Source organism: Phoxinus phoxinus (assembly GCF_949152265.1).
Source record: "Phoxinus phoxinus genome assembly, chromosome: 12".
Lineage (NCBI taxonomy): Eukaryota > Metazoa > Chordata > Actinopteri > Cypriniformes > Leuciscidae > Phoxinus > Phoxinus phoxinus.
Window position 1 is genome coordinate 19,619,407 of NC_136887.1, and position 21,628 is coordinate 19,641,034.

Below are 21,628 nucleotides of genomic sequence, written 5' to 3' on the forward strand. Positions count from 1 at the left end.
TCACTGTAAAGCACACAATATATAAGAGTAGAATAAGGCATGTTTGAGAAGCTCTTTAGCCCAGTCGGTGATAAATAGGGTTTGTGATCTAATGCAGCATGAAGCTAATGTGCACACATCATCTGCTGGGACATTAAGACATGCAGCACATGCTGTGAATACACAGTCCCTATTTGCTCCTCAATGACAACATTTTTCTACAATATCTTTAACTTTCAGGAGGAAAATTTTAGCGAAACATTAATAAAACCCCATTTAGTACATGATGCGTTAAATGAAAATAGTTTTAACTACATTTATTCTAACCCGGTGAAAGCTAATTTCAATTTAACCGCTGATTTAATTTAGCAGAAAATTACTATAAATATAGTTTTGATTAAATCACTGAGCAAATTCTAATAGCACAAGCAATTGTCTTTGAGTTTAGAGGTGTTATTAGATTTGGCTGAATGTATCTGTGAAGGAATTTCTCAATGTGTTAAAGCGGTGTCTCCTGCACATCAGCACTGTGATAATGTTTATAATGTCTCTAGTTTAAGTGCCTGTCAGAAAAACGATTAGAGTATCACGTGAGTCATGCCTAGAGCTGTTTAATTATTTTAAAATGAGAAAAAAAAAAAATGAAAATAATTTAAATAAAAAACATAATTTTTCAAAATATCATATCCTGAGCAAAACACAGCACGCATTTTTGTTAACTCCATGTTGTCTTTTATCAGTCAGACTTGCAGAAATGGACAAGAATTGCCATCATTGAAATGCCATCATTGGCTGCTAGGCTAATTACAAACCTCATTATTTTCCATGTATCTTTTGAATCATTTCCATGTTCTACAGTTTCTCCAAAACAATAGAAACTTTCTCCTTTTTTGTTTAGCAGAGAATGCTGAGTTGTCTGATTTTGCTTTGCACCAAATGTGGCAAGCAGATGGCTTTTGTTTTAAACATAATTAAGATCCCACTAATCTGGTGCCTTTTAAAAATGAAGCAGTCGCTTCGTCAGGCCTTCATTAGTTAAGATAATATTGTGGAAATGCACAATTAATTTGCGGGCTATATCTTTAATTAATTAAATACACCCAATTTTGTAATATGATTAATGCCACAAAGTTGTTATCTCTAAATTATTCTAAAATGAATACGTAACGATAATACTTTATGCATTATTATAGCGAGAACTGAGGTTTTGGCTGTGGCAAAATCCTGAAGAACTAATTACGCAGGGTAATTTATTGAATCTCGAGGAAAGAAACAAACAAGGATAAATTGATATATTAATCATGGCCTTCATTACGTTAATCTGCGAGTGATTTGAGGTGAAAATGACAAATCTCTGTTGAGCGCCGAGCACTTGATAATGGAGATACTGGCTATAAATTTACTCTACATAAAGGCCTCATTAAAATAAGCATAATTTAATTAAGAGTTAGCCATCGCCCTCCAAATGCATTAATTACCTTGGGTATGATGAGATGAGTTTTGGGATTGCTGATGATTTCATTACGGCCAGTGTTGCTGCTAACTGTGGCAGGGACCATGCTGTTGTTGACAGGATAATGGATTGGGTGCCTGGGGATGAATCTGTTCACCTTGGCAGAGAGAGACACAGAGGAGACACAGAGGACTACACCGGACCCCTATAGGTGGACACGGTCCATAATATTTAATAATTGTTAATCCTGAAAAATTACATCATAGCTTTAGTCCATGAACATTTTTATACTTATTAGACTCATACTTTGGTTGCTCTGCTTTGACCTGGGGAGGAAAGTCCTGATGGACCAAGTTATTTTGTAATCTGAACAGTACATGACTAGTCACTTAAAATGACCCATTTAAAGGGTCCTTCAAGAGCAAATGTGCATTACTTCCTTTCTCTATTTTTATCATGTATACTTGTTTGCCTCTAATATGGCAGTCTGCCATCCTGCACACAAACACACTCTTTCTTCCGCTCTCTCGCTACTGCTGGGGTGAGAAGGGCGCAGTAGGGCTGACAGCTCAAAGCCCTGGAAACTGACATGTCAATGGCAGATACAAGCTGTTGCGGTTGCACTGGCGGGGACACGTCGCAGACACTAACTGCTTCCTCTTGGCGACAGCCTGAAAAAGACATTCGACTACCTTTCAGAGCAACACACATCATGTGTAGACCACATGTGGCACAGACAGAGCACTGATCCATATCTTTAGTGGCTTGTGTCATCATTTATCAATAATATTGATTTATTAATTTTTTTGTCAAAGTTTGTCTGGCAACATATTGGGCAATAACTGAGATAGTAATCTCAACAGGTCTAATATGATAGCCTACATTTAACGTTTTTAAAATCAAAAAAATTAATATCTTTTTGGAATTTAGAATCTTGCTGAATATTAGGAAGTTTGAAGTGTTTAATCTGAACACTCAATACTGATAATTAAATAGGGCAATGGTCATGAATATTCTTTAGGGAGTACTATCATTCAATGATTAATTCATGATGCAGAATGAGAACAACCGCTTTAACAAAAAATTACTCAACAGAATGACAGCCTATGACTTAATTTGACAACAGGAATACTCACAGATAAGTTAAGTGTATTTGTTTTAATAAAACGTTTTTAGATCAAACCGTTTTACTCTGTGTAGCCATAGGACTAAACTGAAATGCTAACAAAATCCAACAGTCCCCCCACCCTCACCCCCACCCCTGAACAAGCCCCCCCTCCAAATGTACTCCAGCCCACAGCTGCAGTTTTCCAGAAAGACACTCACCGCTGCACAGTTGTTCTTCTCAATCCTTCTCTCTGCATTTAAGGTCCTGCGTACTGTTCCACTGGAGAGAGCGGGGTAAGACTCTCACACCATGCCGCTTTGAGCCGAGACGAGAGAGAGAAGGGCAGGCGAGCTGCAGTCTTCCATTCCGCTCAGCGCTGAGCCAAGCCCTCCCTGCACTGGCCACCATCGCATTCAGCCAAGATTGCTTCATACAAAAGTTGACAATGCCCCAGTGAAAGCCATTGTTGATATTCAACATTTTTTAAATAGCTGAGCAGAATGGACAACATGGCAGACCACAAAACTTGGTAGGGAAACTGACCTGGAGCTCCTGAAAAGCACCACAGCATATGACAGAGAAACGACTGAGAGAGTCTGAAATAAAACAAAACAAAATGTTATTGCTCAGGGTTGCTGCGAACTGGGGCTTGCTACAGGGGTAAAACTAAGTTTTAATCTAAGAAATAATTGAATGATTAATCATTAAAAAAAGTTAGCTGCAAACAACACAACATTTCAACATAGCACCATTTCAAAGCAATGCAAACGTGTTCCCGCAACTTGCCATATAAATGATGACCTTTCTGTGCTCATCCATTACAGCCTTTAATTGTTTTTCTGATCGTCTTGATGGCTCCTGACAGTAAATGGTGTTTTATTTCCATCTTTGTCAAAATGACAGGCACAGATTAATAAAGACATTTAACACAGCCCTCACAACCCATCTGTCAATATGCAACCTGGGGCAATAGAAGGCTTGCATAAACAGAGGGAATTCTCATTGATTAATTTGACTGCATAATTATGTATATGTGAGGTAAAGAATTTCTGTTGTATTTGTGTTGTGCAAAGAGACATCATTCATTTCATTAAGAAAAGATAAAAAACACCACTACTACCATGACCCCACCCGTAGCCCCATCTAAGGGCCATCAACGCATTCACACCCTACTGACCACAGGCGGTTAAGCACATCATTACCATACATGCCACAGGGGGCAGTTTTGTTTCACTAAGATTACACTGTTACACAATATAAAAATAGAGAATTGAACTGCTGCCACTTACATTGCACATATGTTTTCCAGTAATTATGCTATAATCAAGTAAGTTCATTTGGACTGCTGTGAGGTGTGTGCTCCACATCTAGTCTGTGTGATTTCCAAGGGTTTAAAGTATGGGATTAGTCACCTGGAAAACTGGCCATCTGAGCGGGAGGAGGCCACTAGAATTGCATAATTATATTGATCAGGGGCAAATTACAGCCTTGACAGCAGAGGCTGGCCCAGTCTGATCTTACAGGGGTGTAGGGGAAGAGAGAGCAAGCTGCAGGGAGAAAGAGAGATCTTCCTGGAAATATACGTCAGTGGCACTCATCTCAAACCATTAACTGCCATCAAAGAGCTTATTTTACTCTGCACATTACACCCAATCCTACTCGTCCAACCCCCTCCATGCTGCGCTGGATGGAGAAGCCTGGTGGGAAAACGACATTCAATCTGCTGGCCGCCCCATTCAGGCCAAATTGTCAAATGATGGCTTTCCGCCTCTAAAGTTTCAGGAAGTGAAAGGTGGCACCGGCCCTGGGCTGAGCCGAGGACTAAAAGAAGTTGAAGGAGGAACAGGGAAGGAGAATAAATCCCTCAAACTCATCCCCAGCATCCCTACTCTGTGCACTACAAATCAAATGTACATATAAAATATTATGAGTTATTCATTCCTAAATAAATAAATAAAACAACTGGGGGGGACTTATTGACCTGGAAACAGTCTTGAGGGTCTGCAGGGCTCATTGTCGCAATGATATTTCCTGTATCATGATGTTTTTTTCCCCTGTATGTTAGTCAGACCACTTGACTTTGTAGACAAACAGTTTTCAAATATTAATAAATATAGTAAATAAAAAATTTAAAAAGATCATGGCAAAATAGATATTTAAGAATAAACACACACATATATATATATATACACACACATATATGTCGGTATTAAATTTTTGTTTTGTTTTCTGATAGTTGTAACACCCTGATATTTAAAAAAATATATGTTTTTGAGTCACTGACCCAATTACATTTATTGCATAGTTTTAGAACATAGAAGCAAATTATGCTAAATCCAGACACGATCCTTAATGGTTATATTATCTTCAGGCCACTGAAAGAAAAGGCAACCGTTAGTCAACAGACCATATGCAACCAAACCGCTGAAACACGGCACTGAGCAGAAATGTGCATACAAACACAAGCAAACACATGCAAAACAAAAAAAAACTCTTTATGGCCAAGGCATGCGCGCATATGCAGAAATATTGTACTCAACATAACCCCCCTTCCCACCCCACACCCGGAAAGAGGGGTGCTCTCTGTGCTAATTAAGTGCTAATGGTTGTGGCCCTGCAGAGAATACTAATTAGGATTTCTATTCTCCTTTTGGGAGAGCATGTACTTCAACACAGCCTAATGAGGGGAGGCAGGTATGTGTGTGCAGTGTGCTGGGTTAATGGGGGGTCCACTCTCAGGTCTCAGGGCTGTGGGCTGAAGAGGGGGGCGTTTCCTGTGTCTTGGCCTCTCTGACATAGAACCACACACACAATGCGGACTGAAGTCCAGTGAAAGAAAGAAACTCCAAGATTTCTGGTATATTTACACTCCAAAATATTCTCTCTCTCTCTCTCTCTCTCTCTCTCTCTCTCTCTCTCTCTCTCTCTCTCTCTCTCTCTCTCTCTCTCTCTCTCTCTCTCTCTCCATCCATCCACATCCATGACTTCATCTATCCATCTAAAACTTCATCTATCCATCTAAAAAAGGGGTAGTTACCCAAAAATGTTATCCAACTTGTATTACTTTCTTTCTTCTGTGGAGCACAAAATAAGATATTTTGTAGAATACTTTGACTGTTTTTGTCCATGCAATAGTATAGGGGCCAAAATTACACAATACCCTACTAGTCACATTAGAAATGTGTTGTTTATCTTATTTTTGAAAGGTTAAGAAAGTATTCCCCCTAAAGTCAGAACTTTATGTTTATTGGTTTGGCCTTGTCCCCTCCTGAAGCCTATTGATGCTTTCCCTTTTTTGTTCTTTGGATTAAATCCAAATAAAGGCATTTTTGAGTGTTACAAAAATCTGTGTGATTTTTGTGGAGTGTTGGGACTGGAGAGGAGAGTTCTTGGTTGTCAAATTTTTAGTAATTTCCTTGTTACTGCCTCCCTGACCCCTAGACTGGGGAGGCACGTAACATCTGTTGTGATGACAACATATGTTTTTAGGGCGAACAATCCCTTTAAAGCCTTAAGCTGACCTGGGGAAGGTTGCATAAACGTAGCCTTTACCAAGCAGTGTTGAGTCAAGGGGCAATCAGTCTAACTTTCTAGTATCAAATTAGACCAATCTACAATATATAACTGACTTGAAACAGTTATGAACAGTTTAAAAAAAATTGTGATGACTAAGTTGTAAGACTATACGAGAACAACATCTAATCTCATTTCCAATGACAAGGGGGTAAAAAAAAAACATTACACTGATAAACATACAAACATGATTCGTCTTCCTCTAGTCAGTAGTGAAAGCAAATGCTGTAAAAAGTTGAGAGAGTTTTGCTCTTTAAAGTCACTCTTTGATATTTACATATTCTGAAGAATCCTTCTCAGTAGAGATTAGTTAAATGAGGGAAGCAATATATTTTAAAATCTCAATACATTTTAACAAGGTACAGTTCCACACTCTGCTCCTCTTGTGTGAAAGAATTAATGAATGTAAGCAATTCAATGACAACTTAACTCACTTCTCAAGGCATTCAGACTGAATAACTTGAGTTCTCAGAGAGCCATGAAAGCTGTCACCTAAAAACTGCTTGCCACTGAGAAAACGATTCCCGTCAGCCAAAACTTCCTGTTTATTTACAGGCAATGACTAGATAAAAAATAAATAAACATGCATTGTGCTGAGCAGAGAGACTGCGAAGAATCTGATGGCAGTGTAGTGTAATTGGGAATATGAGAGGATGTGCATGCGCGTAAACACGCAGATTGGGGGTGGTACTGGAATTACCTGAGAGAGATAATGGCAATGCATTAGATTAACTCTCCTTCCTTAAATGCGACACATTTAAGTAATCTTGTCCCCCGAAAACATGTCAATGTCTGAAAGGCTGCCTCAGCGCTATCAGGACCCTCTGGTCCCCCACACTGATGCAGCTGGCAAAATGCTACCGTTGACTGTCAAAACGCAGCGCGAGATCTAGTTATAATATAATTGAATTTTCATATCAGAGGAGACCAGAGTTCTAGCAGACAATAGGAGTGCTGAGTCCTCTCTGATATTGGCACAGACCCTTTGCCACGCGCATGAAATCAGTATGTTAATGTTCCCCGGGTTTTCTTTTTTTAAGGGCACTTGTGCCTCCGCAATGTAATACCGATGTGGTTTCAAAAAATTGCAACTATTGATAAGTAGGCAGCTAGAAACCCTTAGACCACCCCCTCCTGTTACCTTTCCCCATCCAAGCAAGCAAGCAAGCTCCCAGACAGCATAGCACCCCCATCCCACACCCCTTTATTAAAATTGTAATTTATTTTTCTAAATCAGAATGACAGCTTGCTTTCTTTTCTCTGCAGCAGGCGGTGAATCAAGCCGCTTTAATTACTTTCGTAACTTTGCTGACCCCGGGACTGCGCGCCTTGTGCCGAGAAAATGGGCCGGCGACAAAGCACTCCCACTGCCGCGGCTGCCTCTGTTCATTTAAAATGCAGGAATTTATCTAGCTCAGGATTTTCTATGATTTTGTTAACATTTCACCTCCTATCTTTTCCACATTCTCATTTGACCCTCTCGGACCGCGTCAGACCGCCTTACGCTAACAGCAAAAGCTTGGTGCAAACAGAAGTGAAGTTCATTCAAGGAGAGTGAGCAGACTTGCTGGTTGCTCTGATGTATGCTTACTTGTGTGTGTCAATTAACGGACGCTTATCACTGTCCTCAGTGGTTTGTCGTGGCCCAGGTGGTTGCCCTCACAGCAGAAGAACAGATCTGGGCTGCTCAGCAGGAATCAACAATGCACTTGATCTCTCAGCAGCTTCTGACCAACAGGGGTCAGGGTCAACCTCCAGATGAGAAAGGATTCATTGAACTACACATCAATGCACAAGTCACATCATCATTAGTTAAAAAGTGCTGGCTGTTCCTGTTTGCTCAGGAATTCTTTCTTGTTCAAAAGTTTCTTGCCGCAAGCACACTGAGCATCCACATAAAAAAAACAAAACAAGCCAGATATCTGGTCTCCCAAAACCTTCTCTGCATTAACCCCCCTGAGCTGTTTGTCTTATTAAAGGCTTTAATATGGTGTAATCCCTGCTATCAACCTCACCTCCTGACTGGCACCCCTCTGTTCCAGCCTGCCCAGCGACTGAGAAACAAGACTAACCCGGTGGGCACGGCCGTGGGCTGACGGTCTAATAATTGAATGAATGATTATCTGTCTCATTAATAGACAATGATACAGAGTGCACGGCCATATATCTGGAATATTAATGAGAAGCTGCAGGGGGCTTGATAAGAAGGAAATAGTGTGGCTGCTGTAATGGGGTTTAAAACAATTTGCCTACGTTGGGGTGGCCCAGCTGATTTGGGCTGTGTTAATCCCCAGTAACCCTTACACATGGCTCCCGGCTCTATGTGTGTGATCATCAGCCACATGCAGACGGGCCTCCAGCGCAGCCGTAAGCCTCCTGCATCCCTGCTGCACCGGAGCAGATTGATCAGTAACCCTCTGAAAGAATAAGGGCTAAGATTTTAACAACAATTTATCACTCATTACAGAGTACACACTCTTTTTTATTATTACAAAATACTGTGATTTCTTTAAAACACTTCCAAGATTTTATAGTGTTAAAATCGTATAAAGTTTTTCATGCACTTGTAAATTAATAAATGTAATTATTTGAATAAGTACTTGCTTTGTATTCTAAACATTTTTTATTTCTGGAATCTTTTTATAACCCTCATAGATAAAAGCATTCTAATGTTTTTTTTCTTCACATTTATCAATATGTAATCAAGCAGTTATATTAACATTATTTAGTAATAGTATAGTAATATTATATATATATAGTGTATAGACTTCAGAAGCAAAAGCCTCTAAGTGCCATCTGAAATGTTGTTCTAAAATTTGCATTTTTATCAAGCTTGTATATTTAAGTTCAGTAATTTCACTTTAATGACAATTAATAAGTATAATTTTCATTGCCATTAAAGTGAAATAACTGAACATAAACATACAAGCTTGATAGAAATTATCATTCTAGAAGAAAATTTCAGCGTTTGCATCTGAAGTCTTCATATACAGCATATCATCTCTTCTTGAATATATATATATACTGTACTTATTGCTGATGGCTTTGCATTTTATGTGATAATGGAACTCCTGGCAGCAAAATCAATGATATTTCTGAGAGCATAAACACATTCGCAGAGCTATTGCGAATTTCACATTTGTTTCACATTATATGGTTGTTTGGTTTTAGCCTTGAAGGAACGTTTAACAACTTCACAATTGCTCTTATAGATTTCCCCCCTTCATTCACTGCTTTGTCTCTGATGTCAATTTAGGATTAAGAAAGTTTCTTGTGGAAATTTTAATGTGGCCAAAATCTGAATAAAGAGGTAAATTAAACATTTACACTGAAGGTCTGCTCAAACAGCATGTGAATCAATATCTACCACCTACTACATTGGAAAGCAATATTTCCCTTTTTAGCATGCAATAATTGTGTTTAGGCCGGTGAAGTACCTTATTATAGGTTTGTCAGGGACAGAAAGCCCTGTTCCCATGGTGACTATGAAAGCCATTTGCCTCCTTTTCAGCTGGGTAATGAACTTCTTTCCTCTTTATGTCACTCTTCCTCTTCACTCTCAGCATCTCAGTCCTTGTCCACATCCTTGAAATCATTCGTTTATTCTCGAATGTGACAAACAACAGAGCAGAGAGACTGTGAAAGTAAAGTCATCATGCATCCCAAGTTGAACAGTTTGCTTTTAAAAAGTACGGTTCAGTAGGCAGAAACAGAGAACTCCTCGAGCATTAATGCTAACATGAACATTTTTGAAATTATTTGTCATGTTTTTGTTTAAATGTTGTTGACTGCATATATATTCTATATGTTGCTTTATATACAATAAAGAAACATGTGGGAATGTAAAAAATAAAAGGCATTGAACTCACACAATCACTTAGAGAAATGTGTTGTTTTCACCATACCTTTTAGATAGACATGATTGGCTGCCTAATGATCATAGGTCATCTCTTCCTAAAAGAAACACAAGCATGAACTGCAGGCCAGGGTTTACAGGAATCTCAATTGTTAGATGTTTTAAATAGAAGAAGAGGTTTATTGTGTGTGTGTGTGTGTGTGTGTGTGTGTGTGTGTGTGTTTATTTATTACAGACACAAAACACTTTGTATTGTTGTTTCATAGAATATGAACCTCTATCTACTTATTGTCATTGCAGAACACATAACATGCTTTTGTGACCAGAGAGATCCATTTTCTTTAGACTATGTAGCTCTCCTTTACCTCTGTACACAGCACAAATAGGACACATAAAGGTTACTTATTTCTAGAACTGATGGGGAAAAATCATGCTTCTCCGGCAGTTATATATTTTTTTATTGTTCAATGTCTTTTATGAGTATTGTATTGCAGTGCACCCAATCCTTGGGCCCTGCAAAAGAATGAGAGGATGAAACAGTTGAGACAGAGAAGGGGGAAGGGGAGGGAAGGGAAGATTAGGTCTACTAGAGAGAAATGAATATTAGTCTTAGAATATCACCCATCCTCTTTAACAAAAACATTTAACTTTAGATATTTACTACAAAAAGCAGGCTTAGCAGTTCAAAAACAAAACTTGCAATTGGCAACACTCGAACACATGTTTGTTTGGATTTTTTTTTTTCACAGCGATTTACAATGGTTTAGAATTTTCCCCCATTTTAAACAGAAACCCATACGACTTAACTTAGGCCACAGTCATCATTTTTCGCAATTTTCCTTAATTATATACATGTATTGTGTAAATTGGCTTTGGCTTATTTTATTTCATTTATTTCCGTATATTCAGGGATTACAAGAAAAGAAGGGGGACATGAACTCTCTATGTCCTGTGCATATTAAACTATTCATGACCTCAACAACCCCACAACAAAAGCAGCAGCCAACAGGTCTATTTATCATAGTCAAAGTCATTGGACAGAGATCTTAAGGATATGAAGTCCATGCACGCACTCATTAAAAACAGCTCTGGGGACCTCTACTGACCAAAAGAAAAAAAGCTTTTCCCAGAGAGCCCCAAGACCAAACCTCCTCCTTCACAATCTCAAAAAACCCCACACACGATTAAATAATGACAACATCAAAATTACAATAGATGTCCTTTTTATTTGTTCTAAGCATAAAATAGAAGTATTCACTTTTCCAAAAATTTTATAGAAAACAATATATGTAATTATAAATATTGCAATTATAACTTTTGCGCAGTGTCCTTAAATGACACCCACAATCTATACTGTAAAGAATATATGGTTGGATATAAATACAAAAGAAATTTGCATTTCAATACACTATTAAAAAAATGCAAATCATCCATTAATAACTTAAATCTTTAAGTGTGAACTGTTTTGCGGTATAAAAAAGCACACAAAAGACAACATAAATGATCAGCTTTACAACACATTTGTTGCACGTTCTAAATTAAATAGATTAAAACAGATGTGGTATAGTCTCTCCTTTTGATTTATTTTAGTTTAGTCATTGTTTTGTTTTGTTTTTTGTATGAGAGAGGGGAATATAAAATGGACGGAATATGCAAGGAAAACTCAGTCACTTCAATGTAATACACATTATGTAAATACAATTTGAAATTAAACAAATACCGTAACCAGATAAATGTCACAAAATATTTACAACACTAAACATGAAATAATCAAATGCACAAACTCACAAACATTCCCACAGAGGTTATATCCGGGGAGGGGGTGGTACTCTCACTACGCCAAAACGGATCTGATTTCTTCCATCTTTTTTTTTGTCTTCATTCAGCCCTGCTATGCAATTACTCACAAATACACACAAACACATGTACAACACAGCTGTAGATCTTCTCCAGCAAAGGACAAAAACAGCTGTACGAGGAATGAAGCAAGCCAAGAGGGGATATCTGCACAACTGCAGCTTGACGTTCAGCCTCCCCCACAACCATTCACCTTTTCACTAAAAGTGCCTCAAAAGGCTTCCAACCTCTCGGGTTAATTCAAATAAACGACATTTTAACAGCACCTTTATTTCCTACCATAGGACCTTCAGACATAACAGAACACACAAAAGGCTTTGTGCTGACATTTCTGTAGTAACAGTCAAAGGCCAGAGTCCATCTCTGGGATATAGAGTGGGTTTTGTTTTCAGTGTTGACAGATCCCCAACACTGCCAAGTTCTGTCCTTGAACAACAGTGAGAAACTTCAATATTAAGTAACCATAGGAGTGATTGGCCATCAGTGCTTTTATGAGCTGAAGTTTCTCTGAACTACATTACCAGCAATCATACCGAGTGGGAAAAACATTAGGAGTGCACAAAGGAAACAAACCACATCCTTTCTCCAAAGAGATTCCTTCACTTTTATCTACGCTGTAGTGTTTACAACGAGACTGTTCTGAATTCTTCTGGGTATACGTGTGACTTAGCAGACATGGATTTTGACAGAACACATTCTAAAATTTGAGGCAGTCTTTCAGAACAGCTTTTTAAATTATTACCCAAAATGTCTGGGTATGTGGGTCTAGAGTCTCGACTCATTGCTGGCTTGGGCTTCTGGGTTCTTAAAGGTCAGTCCGATGTTGTTTTCATGTACATACGCTGTAGAACGAGTGTTCGGAGTCTGCCTAGTGAAAACTCTTATAAGTTTAGACCGGTAGAGATCCCCAGCCAGGAAGTAGATGATGGGGTCCACACAGCTGTTCATGCTGGCAAGAGGGCGAGTGATTTTGTAAGCAAAGTTGACGATATTAAGGGACTTGCAATCTGCGTCTAGAATACGGAAGGCGTAGTAGAGGGAACGAGTGATGTGGAAGGGTACAAAACAGATTGCAAACACAACCAGCACCAATATGATAAGTTTAATGGACTTCTTCCGGGATGAACTCTGTTGACTTTGGGACAGGCCCTTTCTGGGTTGGCAAAGGGCCCGTGCCATTAAACAGTAGCAAACCATGATGACCAGAAATGGCAGAATAAACAGCAGCACCATAACCACAGAGTTATAGGTAACATAGTTGTGAAATTCATCTGGGCGGCTGGTGTCGTGACACAAAGTGTCATTGCCCCTCTGGGAAGTGGTGACGAAAATCAGCTTGGGCACCAAGCAGGCAATCACTGCCGTCCAGACAAAACCACAGACCATGTGGGCATGGTGTGGCTTCACCATAGTCAGAGTACGAATGGGATGACAGATGCCAAGGTAGCGGTGCACACTGATGCAAGTGAGAAAAAGGATGCTGCAGTACAAGTTGGCATAGAAAAGAAACCGCACAATCTTACAGAGGAAAACACCAAAAGGCCAATGGCTGCGGTTTGCATAGTAGTATATGAGCATAGGCAAGGAGAGCACGTAGAGTGCGTCTGACAGGGCGAGGTGGAACATATACACTGTACTGGGTTTCCAGGGCCTCATCTTAGTGATAAACATCCACAGAGCCACAGAGTTCAGTATCAGTCCCAGGAAACACACCAGTGAGTATGATACAGGTAGCAGAATGTACTTGAACTCCTCATTGAAGAGACAGCTGAAATTCACTTCCTTGGAAGACATCGGTATCAGTGTGGTGGAAGGAAGGGACAAATTCCCTGAGACAATTTTTCTTGAGAATGAATTCATTTCTGTTAAAATAAAAAATAAATATATATTTAAAGCAATTTTAGAAACTTGGGAGATCTTATAGGCAAACGCATGATAAAACAGATTTCATTGTAAAGCAATGTAAAACAGATTTAAAAGCAGTGTTTCACTGTCAAAACACTAAACATGAACTACTTAAAAGTGTCAACAAAGAATAAAATCTTTAGTTCTCACAAGAGTCATTTTAACTCACCTTCACGAGTTTAGATATAAAACAATAGTCACCATACCCAAACAAAAATAAAACGAATATAGGCTATTAACAAAGTTTAGCACCGAAATAATATCTTGCAAAAACTATCCCGTCTCGAGTCCGACATATTACACTTAATAATATCGCAAAACGAAATACAAAAACAAACAAAAACTCTCTCACACAACTGTACAGGGGTGCGTTTCCCAAACGCATCGTTAGCCAACTATGGTCGCAAGAAACGACAGAACTTGCGACCATAGTTGGCTTTGGGAAACGCACCCCTGATAAGGCACATGATGGGTAAATCTTTCAGAAATACAGAGAGAAAAGGGAGCGCGCGGAACTGTTACCACACACTAAAACTTACCGTTCACTCAGCTGAACAAGGTAAACATGTCCCTTCACATGTCACAACAACACGAACGTAGATAATTTGACGGTAATGGTTAAAAACCATTCAGCCTGTTTAAGAGATTTACGGATCCAGACTTATCGGATTGGGAGCGCTCAAGTTGATATGGTCACGCTGGAGTAGGAGCGCGTGAGGTGAGGGGCGGGGAATCGGCGCCAAAAGTTTCTCCCTGCTACGCTTTGGGAGGCGAGACGAATCCACCAACGTTCAGGTTTGACAGGTATTGCTTAATATCTCATCACCATTCCTAAATACCACGAGAAACCGACCACAATATTACAAGAAGTTGGTTTTAGAAATCTTCGATTTTTAAAGAGGAACTCCCCTTTTTCTAATTTCTGAGAGGTGAATCGCTTAAAATCACCTCAGGAGACAGTATCTTCGCCTTATCAGTTTCTGCCATCTTTGCCCATCAAACAGACAGTAGGCCTAGTAATTTACAGTCGAAGCTCATCTCATGCCCTTTAAACATGTTGGCTCTCATAAATGATACAGCCCAGTTTTTATGATAAAATCCTTGAAGGTAAATTATAGGACACTTTAACCCAAAACAAACATGGTGTTGTTGTCTTTCCGTTTTATAGGCTACCAGATACTAGCAACTCCAGACATTTGACTCTCTTAATCTTTTAATTCCAGTATATTTTAGATGGTTTTATGATACTTCCTTTATTTTATTTCTCTTTTAGCAAGCACCATGTGACATAAATGAGCATTTGTGTGTACACATCCCTAAATAATGTAATACAATTCCAAAGAAGTGACTGTATTTTTCAGTATCTAGATAAAGAAGAAGTATCTAGATAATGCGTTTTACTTGTTTCCCAAACATTCTATGGAAGTTTATGCATAGGCTATTTGTTTTGTAGACTAAATTTAATATTTAGTAAAAAGTTAAAACATTCCTGTTTGACCAATGAGTGGTTTGAAGTGCAAGACTTTACAACAGAAGCTAATTCTCATTTGCCATAACTGATTCTTTAGAAACATATAGGCCTACACTCAAAATAATCAGTAACACACACATTTATATCATACTACACAGATGTGATGGAAAATAATTCATAATATGATCTGTGTTTACTGTTTAGTTAGGGCAGACTACCATGAACATCGAAGAGCAAATGTATGGAAGTTGGAACGCTAAATGAACAGGGCAAAAGGTTACTGCAAGAGAGACCTTTATCTGCTAGTGATCAGTTAGAGTGCCATAACAAGGTTGCATGACTAAAGCTTTGCCTCTCTGAGTTAAAGTTCACATTGAATATTCACACAATGGCTTTATGATGTTGGCTGCAGTAATAAACTGAGTAGTTTGTGATTGAATAATCTGTTAAATAGTTTTTAAATCCATTTGACTTATATCAGGATGCGCTAGTAGCCTTGTAGCCTATATTCCGGACACAGAGGATGTTAATAAAAACATTAAAATGCAATTTACATTGCGTCATGCAAAAAAGAAAAAAGTGGTGTTGGTAAGGTAAGACCCACTCCCTTTGCAATGCCAACGTGATCTCATGAGAATACGTGTGTATTTTTACGTAAAGTGTAGTTCTACCATACGTACATTTATTTACGTTTTATACACACAGAAAGGTATAATACTGACGTATTTTCAACACTAAAACGTAAAACATTTACGAATTGACAGCACAAAAACGTAATTTATTTACGTATGAACAACTCTACCGACGTACAAATTTGTACGTATTCCTATATGCATTTGACTCTTCACGTTTTCAGTCGCATTTATTAATGCAGTTACTTGTAGCCTAATAATCATAAATAATAACATTTCGCTCTGTTCGTGCCTTCTGCTGCAAACTCGTTTCGGATTTCAGATTAACATGGTGTTAAACAAGAATACACTTTAAAACCTTAAAAATACCTTCTTTAATCGTTTAACCATTTTGTAATATTAGTTTATTACAGCGCGAGATGCATGCCGGTTAGAAATGTGTCCGAGTGCGGGTCCGCCTGGCACTGATGTCATGCTGACATATGTAAAAAAAAAAGACTCGCGAGCGCAAGGCGCACGTGTCGGATTCTGCAGTCGAGCACAGTTGCTCTCGACCGACTGCTCTGATCAAAAGCATGATGGGAAACGACTTGCTGACGACACAGCTTAATGCTCATTGGTTTAAACAACCGTGATGTATTGTTCTCTTTTAAAATGTTTGAAATTAAAACTCTGATTTCGTGTTTTTATGTGTATAAATGATGTGTGAGTATTCCCAAACTCTCTGACAGTGCGATCTCTATATGGGTTATTTGATTGTTGTCATATTTATTTTATTTTTTTATAAAACATATGTAATTAAAGTAAAAATTATTGATAAACACGTCTTTGGTATGTAATTAAATAACAAGAACTTTGAGGGTCTTGTTCATTATATTTATTTTCTTATAAAAGAAACAGAACTTAAATTACATCCAGTTTATTAGCAACACCGTTCACGAGCGTGAATCCCGCGATATCCGCCTTTGATCTCGTTGGTGTCTGATCCACTACGAGAAGAGAGAACTGTCCGGCTTGCCTGCACTTTTTTCACTCCTCCCCTCACTGCAGGGGCCTACTCTTGCATACATTTCAGGCAAGGCAAGGTGCATCTCAAACAATTGTTTGAGATGCACCTTAAGCCTCTTGTTTCAGTCGGTGACGTGTACTACATTTGAAATGGAGAAGCGCGCTCCTTCACAGAGCGAAGCCGGATTAACATTTTCATGGATTAATAACTTAAATTCTGCTCTGTACCTCATACAAAACTATTATATACTGCCAGATAGGACTCATGTGAATATTTTTTTATTATGTTTTTCTTCATAATTTGTAGCCTAACGTTACGTAGTTTTAAGAAATGGTTACGGGTAGGTTTAGGAGTAGGAGTAGGCGTAGGATTAGTGGCTCAAAATATCTTTTTACACATCGCTGTCCATTATGTTTTATAATTTTTATATTATAAAATGGATATGTTTAGGTTTGGGAGTATGGGTTAAGGGATCTTAAATTCATCTAAAATGGTCAAATGGAAATTTTACAGATATCTTTATATGAAATATTCGTAAATAGTTAACGTTTTGTAGCTGTAAAATCATAATAATGTTACATTTAACATGCTCATGCTGAACTTTCTCCACCAATAGTTATGAGCTGCATTTTATTGATCATCAGCTAATTTTAAAATCAAAGACCGCAATAGGAGAGAGTGCGACCGCACTGGTAAGATCATTTAGTTTCTCTATTTTTAACGAAGATGATTGTGTGTTGAGCGTCTGCGACTTTCAGTTGCGCGTTGGCTTGATGAAGAGATCTGCTCATCTGCGCCAATGTGTGTTGTAGTAGCACCGTCATATCTGGCTGGCTCACATGTCTTATAGCCTATAACACTCTCTCACATATTAATTTTTTTGAATTTCTACAACCACATGCATTTAGGCTACGTTCACACTGTCAGTCCAAATCCTATTTTTCTGTATACCTGATTGAAATCCGATCAGATTTAGCTAGTATGAACGGCAAAAAAATCACATAAAGTGGTTTAAAATCCTATTCAAATCACATTTCTGGAAAACCGTTTCAGTCCTACCGCTCCGGGTGCGTTTCCCGAAAGCATCCTTAGCCAACTATGGTCGCAAGTTCCGTCATTTTCAGCATAGTTCAACGATTTGGTGTTTCCCGAAACCATCGTTCCAACAAACGTTCGCAAACAGCATCGCAAACTTGTGTGGTTGGAACGACAGCTCCCGAGCTGTGGTTAGAAGCATAGTTTCTAGTTTACATGAGATGTAGACTGAATAAATCAATATCTTTAGCAAAATAAGTAAGCTGACATTCAGTACAACCCGTGTTATTTATTTAGAATACATACAAATGTAATTTACGCCTTTTAGTTTGTCAAGAGATTTAAAGCACCGTTTTTGAAGACTGCGCATGTGCGAACGTGCTCTACTAAGAACGAGCCAAATATTGAGTCTGGTAATAAAGCAAAATAACTGAGAAAATGTCTGTAACTTATATGACAAAATCTAGTGTTAATTCGATCTCAAACAGATGAATTAAAATAAGTTATTAGTCCACCACGTGCGAGACGTCATAAACCAACGTTGAACGATACTTTGCGACATACGGTTTCGGGAAACAGTCGTGACTAGCTAATTGATTTCAACGATGCATCGTACTACGGTAGATAGTTGTACGGGAAACGCACCCCTGATCGGATTTTGCGTGGTTTATACTGTCACGTAAAACGTGAATGTCAGACGTTGTTATAGGAAACATGCTAAAAGTCGCTGCCGAAACAAGGCTGTGTTGTTCCAAAGTGCTAGACGAGCAGAAAATGACAATATAACAGCAACATGTTTGTAAACCGACGGAGACCACAGCACGGATAAAGCCGTGCATAACAGCCTCACGAGGTTCTGCCGCTGCCTCAATAAGACACAATAGCCTATTCCAGCGGGGCGGCTACACATTGTCATGTTGTAAAAAGACAACTTCTCTTGCAATCCCCTCCATGTTGCGGTTGTTGTCGTTTTTGACATATTCCTACCAACGCAATGTCATAGCCATAAAAAAAAAAGCAAATATTCCGGAAAATTAAAGAGCTGCATGTACACAAATCGGATCTGAACAGTTGCGATACACAATATGGAGAGTCAATAATTTAAGATCAGATTCCAATCGGATAAACAAACAATCGGATTTGGACTGACAGTGTGAACGTAGCCAATGTAGACGTCAATCATTTTAGATCAGATTCCAATCGGATTGTGACGATGTTCGGCTGGATTGCCCTCGAGTGCCACGAGAGGGCGCTCCACCTCTGCACTTCCTTCCCTTGGACTGTTCACGCACACACCCTGGACTGTTCACGCACACACCTGTTTCCACTGATCACTCTCTCACCTGCATCTAGTTTCCACTCACAGCTCCACACACATTTATACCCCACTCACACTATTACCGGTTGCGTAGTCTTGTTTTACTGTTGTAGACATCACCAAGCTTTTCCAAGTCTAGTCCTGTCTGTGTATCTGACCCATCGCCTGTTTCCTGGATTCCGTGTCGTCTGCCGCCTGCCTCTGTCTTCTCGCCTGTTTATCGGACTCTGAGTATTGCCTTGTCTCCTATGCTGTGTTTTGCTGTCTGTGACCCTTGCCTGTCTGACTACCCTGAATTAAACTCACGCTGCACTTGGATCCCTCTGTGTTGGGTGTTTCATGACAGAAGACTACGCCACAACCAGATCCAGCAGCATGTCAGCCTTGTATGCCTCCCAGTCAGTCAGTTCGGGTCTGAGCACCGTACACCAGGATCAACTGGACGAACTCACCTCGTCGCTGGAGAGGTTGGCCAAGATGGTTTGCGGTCTTCATGTTCCTCCACCGGGACCATCACAGTTTCAACCCGTCTCCACTGTTGTCAGCCCTGAACCGGTCCCGTTTCCACGTAAAGCTCGCCCAGTGAAGTACCACACGGATACGGGAGCTGAGATCATGCGACTCCAGCAGGGAGATCAATCGATTGAGTGGTATGTTGAGGAGTTTGTTGAACTGGCGCGTTTCACGCTAATGAGCGCCGAGTGTCTGATGATCTTTTTCCGCGGAGGACTGTCTGAACCGCTCCGGTCACTGATGCCCATCCATGATCCTCACGGGACTTTAATGCAGTATATGAACATGGCCCTTCTACTGAGTGGTTCAGCTCTCACTGTGGGTAAGATGGAGAATCTTCAGGTCCTGCCAGATTTTCACGTCAGCCCAACCGAGACCAAGCTCGACGAACATGAGCTTCACGTCAGCCCAGCCGAGACCGCGCTCGACGAACATGAGCTTCACGTCAGCCCAGCCGAGACCGCGCTCGACGAACCCGCGCTTCACGTCAGCATCAACGAACCTGAGCCTCACGTCAACCACGACGAGTCAGAGCTTCACGTCAGCATCGACGAGCCCTTGTCAGTCCCAGAGCCCTTGTCAGTCCCAGAGCCCTTGTCAGTCCCAGAGCCCTTGTCAGTCCCAGAGCCCTTGTCAGTCCCAGAGCCCTTGTCAGTCCCAGAGCCCTTGTCAGTCCCAGAGCCCTTGTCAGATCTTGTTTCAGTCTTTGTCCCCGTAGGTTCCTCCAAGTATTTTTGGGGGGGGGGGCAGTAGGCTCCACGAGGGGACCATGAAGGTCGTGCCGCTATGGTCTCCTGAGGGGTCTTCTCTGCCATGGCTGCCCGAGAGGTCTTCACATCCAGGGAAGCCTGAGTGGGCTCCACCCTGGCCACCAACTCATCCTGCTCCACCCTGGCCACCAACACATCCTGCTCCACCGTGGCCGCCGTCACGTCCTGCTCCACCGTGGCCGCCGTCACGTCCTGCTCCACCGTGGCCGCCGTCACGTCCTGCTCCACCGTGGCCGCCGTCACGTGCTGCTCCGCCCTGGCCGCCGCCACGTCCTGCTCCGCCCTGGCCGCCGTCACGCCCTGCTCCGCCCTGGCCGCCGTCACGCCCTGGCCGCCGTCACGCCCTGCTCCGCCCTGGCCGCCGTCACGCCCTGCTCCGCCCTGGCCGCCGTCACGCCCTGCTCCGCCCTGGCCGCCGTCACGCCCTGCTCCGCCCTGGCCGCCGTCACGCCCTGCTCCGCCCTGGCCGCCGTCACGCCCTGCTCCGCCCTGGCCGCCGTCACGCCCTGCTCCGCCCTGGCCGCCGTCACGCCCTGCTCCGCCCTGGCCGCCGTCACGCCCTGCTCCGCCCTGGCCGCCGGCACGCCCTGCTCCGCCCACGCTCCATGGCCCAGGCCCGCCTTGCCTGTGTCCTGGTCCCGTTCCCCTGCACGGGCCTGGCCCTCCATCCCTCCCCCAGGATAGTCTTCGCTCTGCCCCCCGCCTGGATCTTCTTTAGAGCGTCTGGAAGCCGCTCCTTAAAGGGGGGGTTATGTGACGATGTTCGGCTGGATTGCCCTCGAGTGCCACGAGAGGGCGCTCCACCTCTGCACTTCCTTCCCTTGGACTGTTCACGCACACACCCTGGACTGTTCACGCACACACCTGTTTCCACTGATCACTCTCTCACCTGCATCTAGTTTCCACTCACAGCTCCACACACATTTATACCCCACTCACACTATTACCGGTTGCGTAGTCTTGTTTTACTTTTGTAGACATCACCATGCTTTTCCAAGTCTAGTCCTGTCTGTGTATCTGACCCATCGCCTGTTTCCTGGATTCCGTGTCGTCTGCCGCCTGCCTCTGTCTTCTCGCCTGTTTATCGGACTCTGAGTATTGCCTTGTCTCCTATGCTGTGTTTTGCTGTCTGTGACCCTTGCCTGTCTG

General features: G+C 41.2%; 1 protein-coding gene across 4 annotated transcripts in view; it reads right to left on the minus strand.

The window, feature by feature from the left end:
* Positions 1-14,481, minus strand: part of LOC307008470 (P2Y purinoceptor 4) — a 36,138-nt gene extending 21,657 nt beyond the window's left edge. For 2 of the 4 annotated variants that reach the window (XR_013799830.1, XR_013799831.1), the window contains exon 1: positions 1,458-2,217. Coding sequence is in view for 2 of the 4 variants with exons in the window: in XM_079631260.1 (XP_079487386.1) it covers positions 12,592-13,686 (1,095 nt within the window). In the remaining 2 variants the exon portion in view is untranslated. Of the gene's footprint in view, positions 1-1,457; positions 13,689-13,900; positions 14,122-14,270 lie in introns of those variants that run through there. The other 2 variants (XM_079631260.1, XM_079631259.1) reach the window with 2 other exon arrangements.
* Between the last annotated feature and the right edge of the window lie 7,147 nt (positions 14,482-21,628).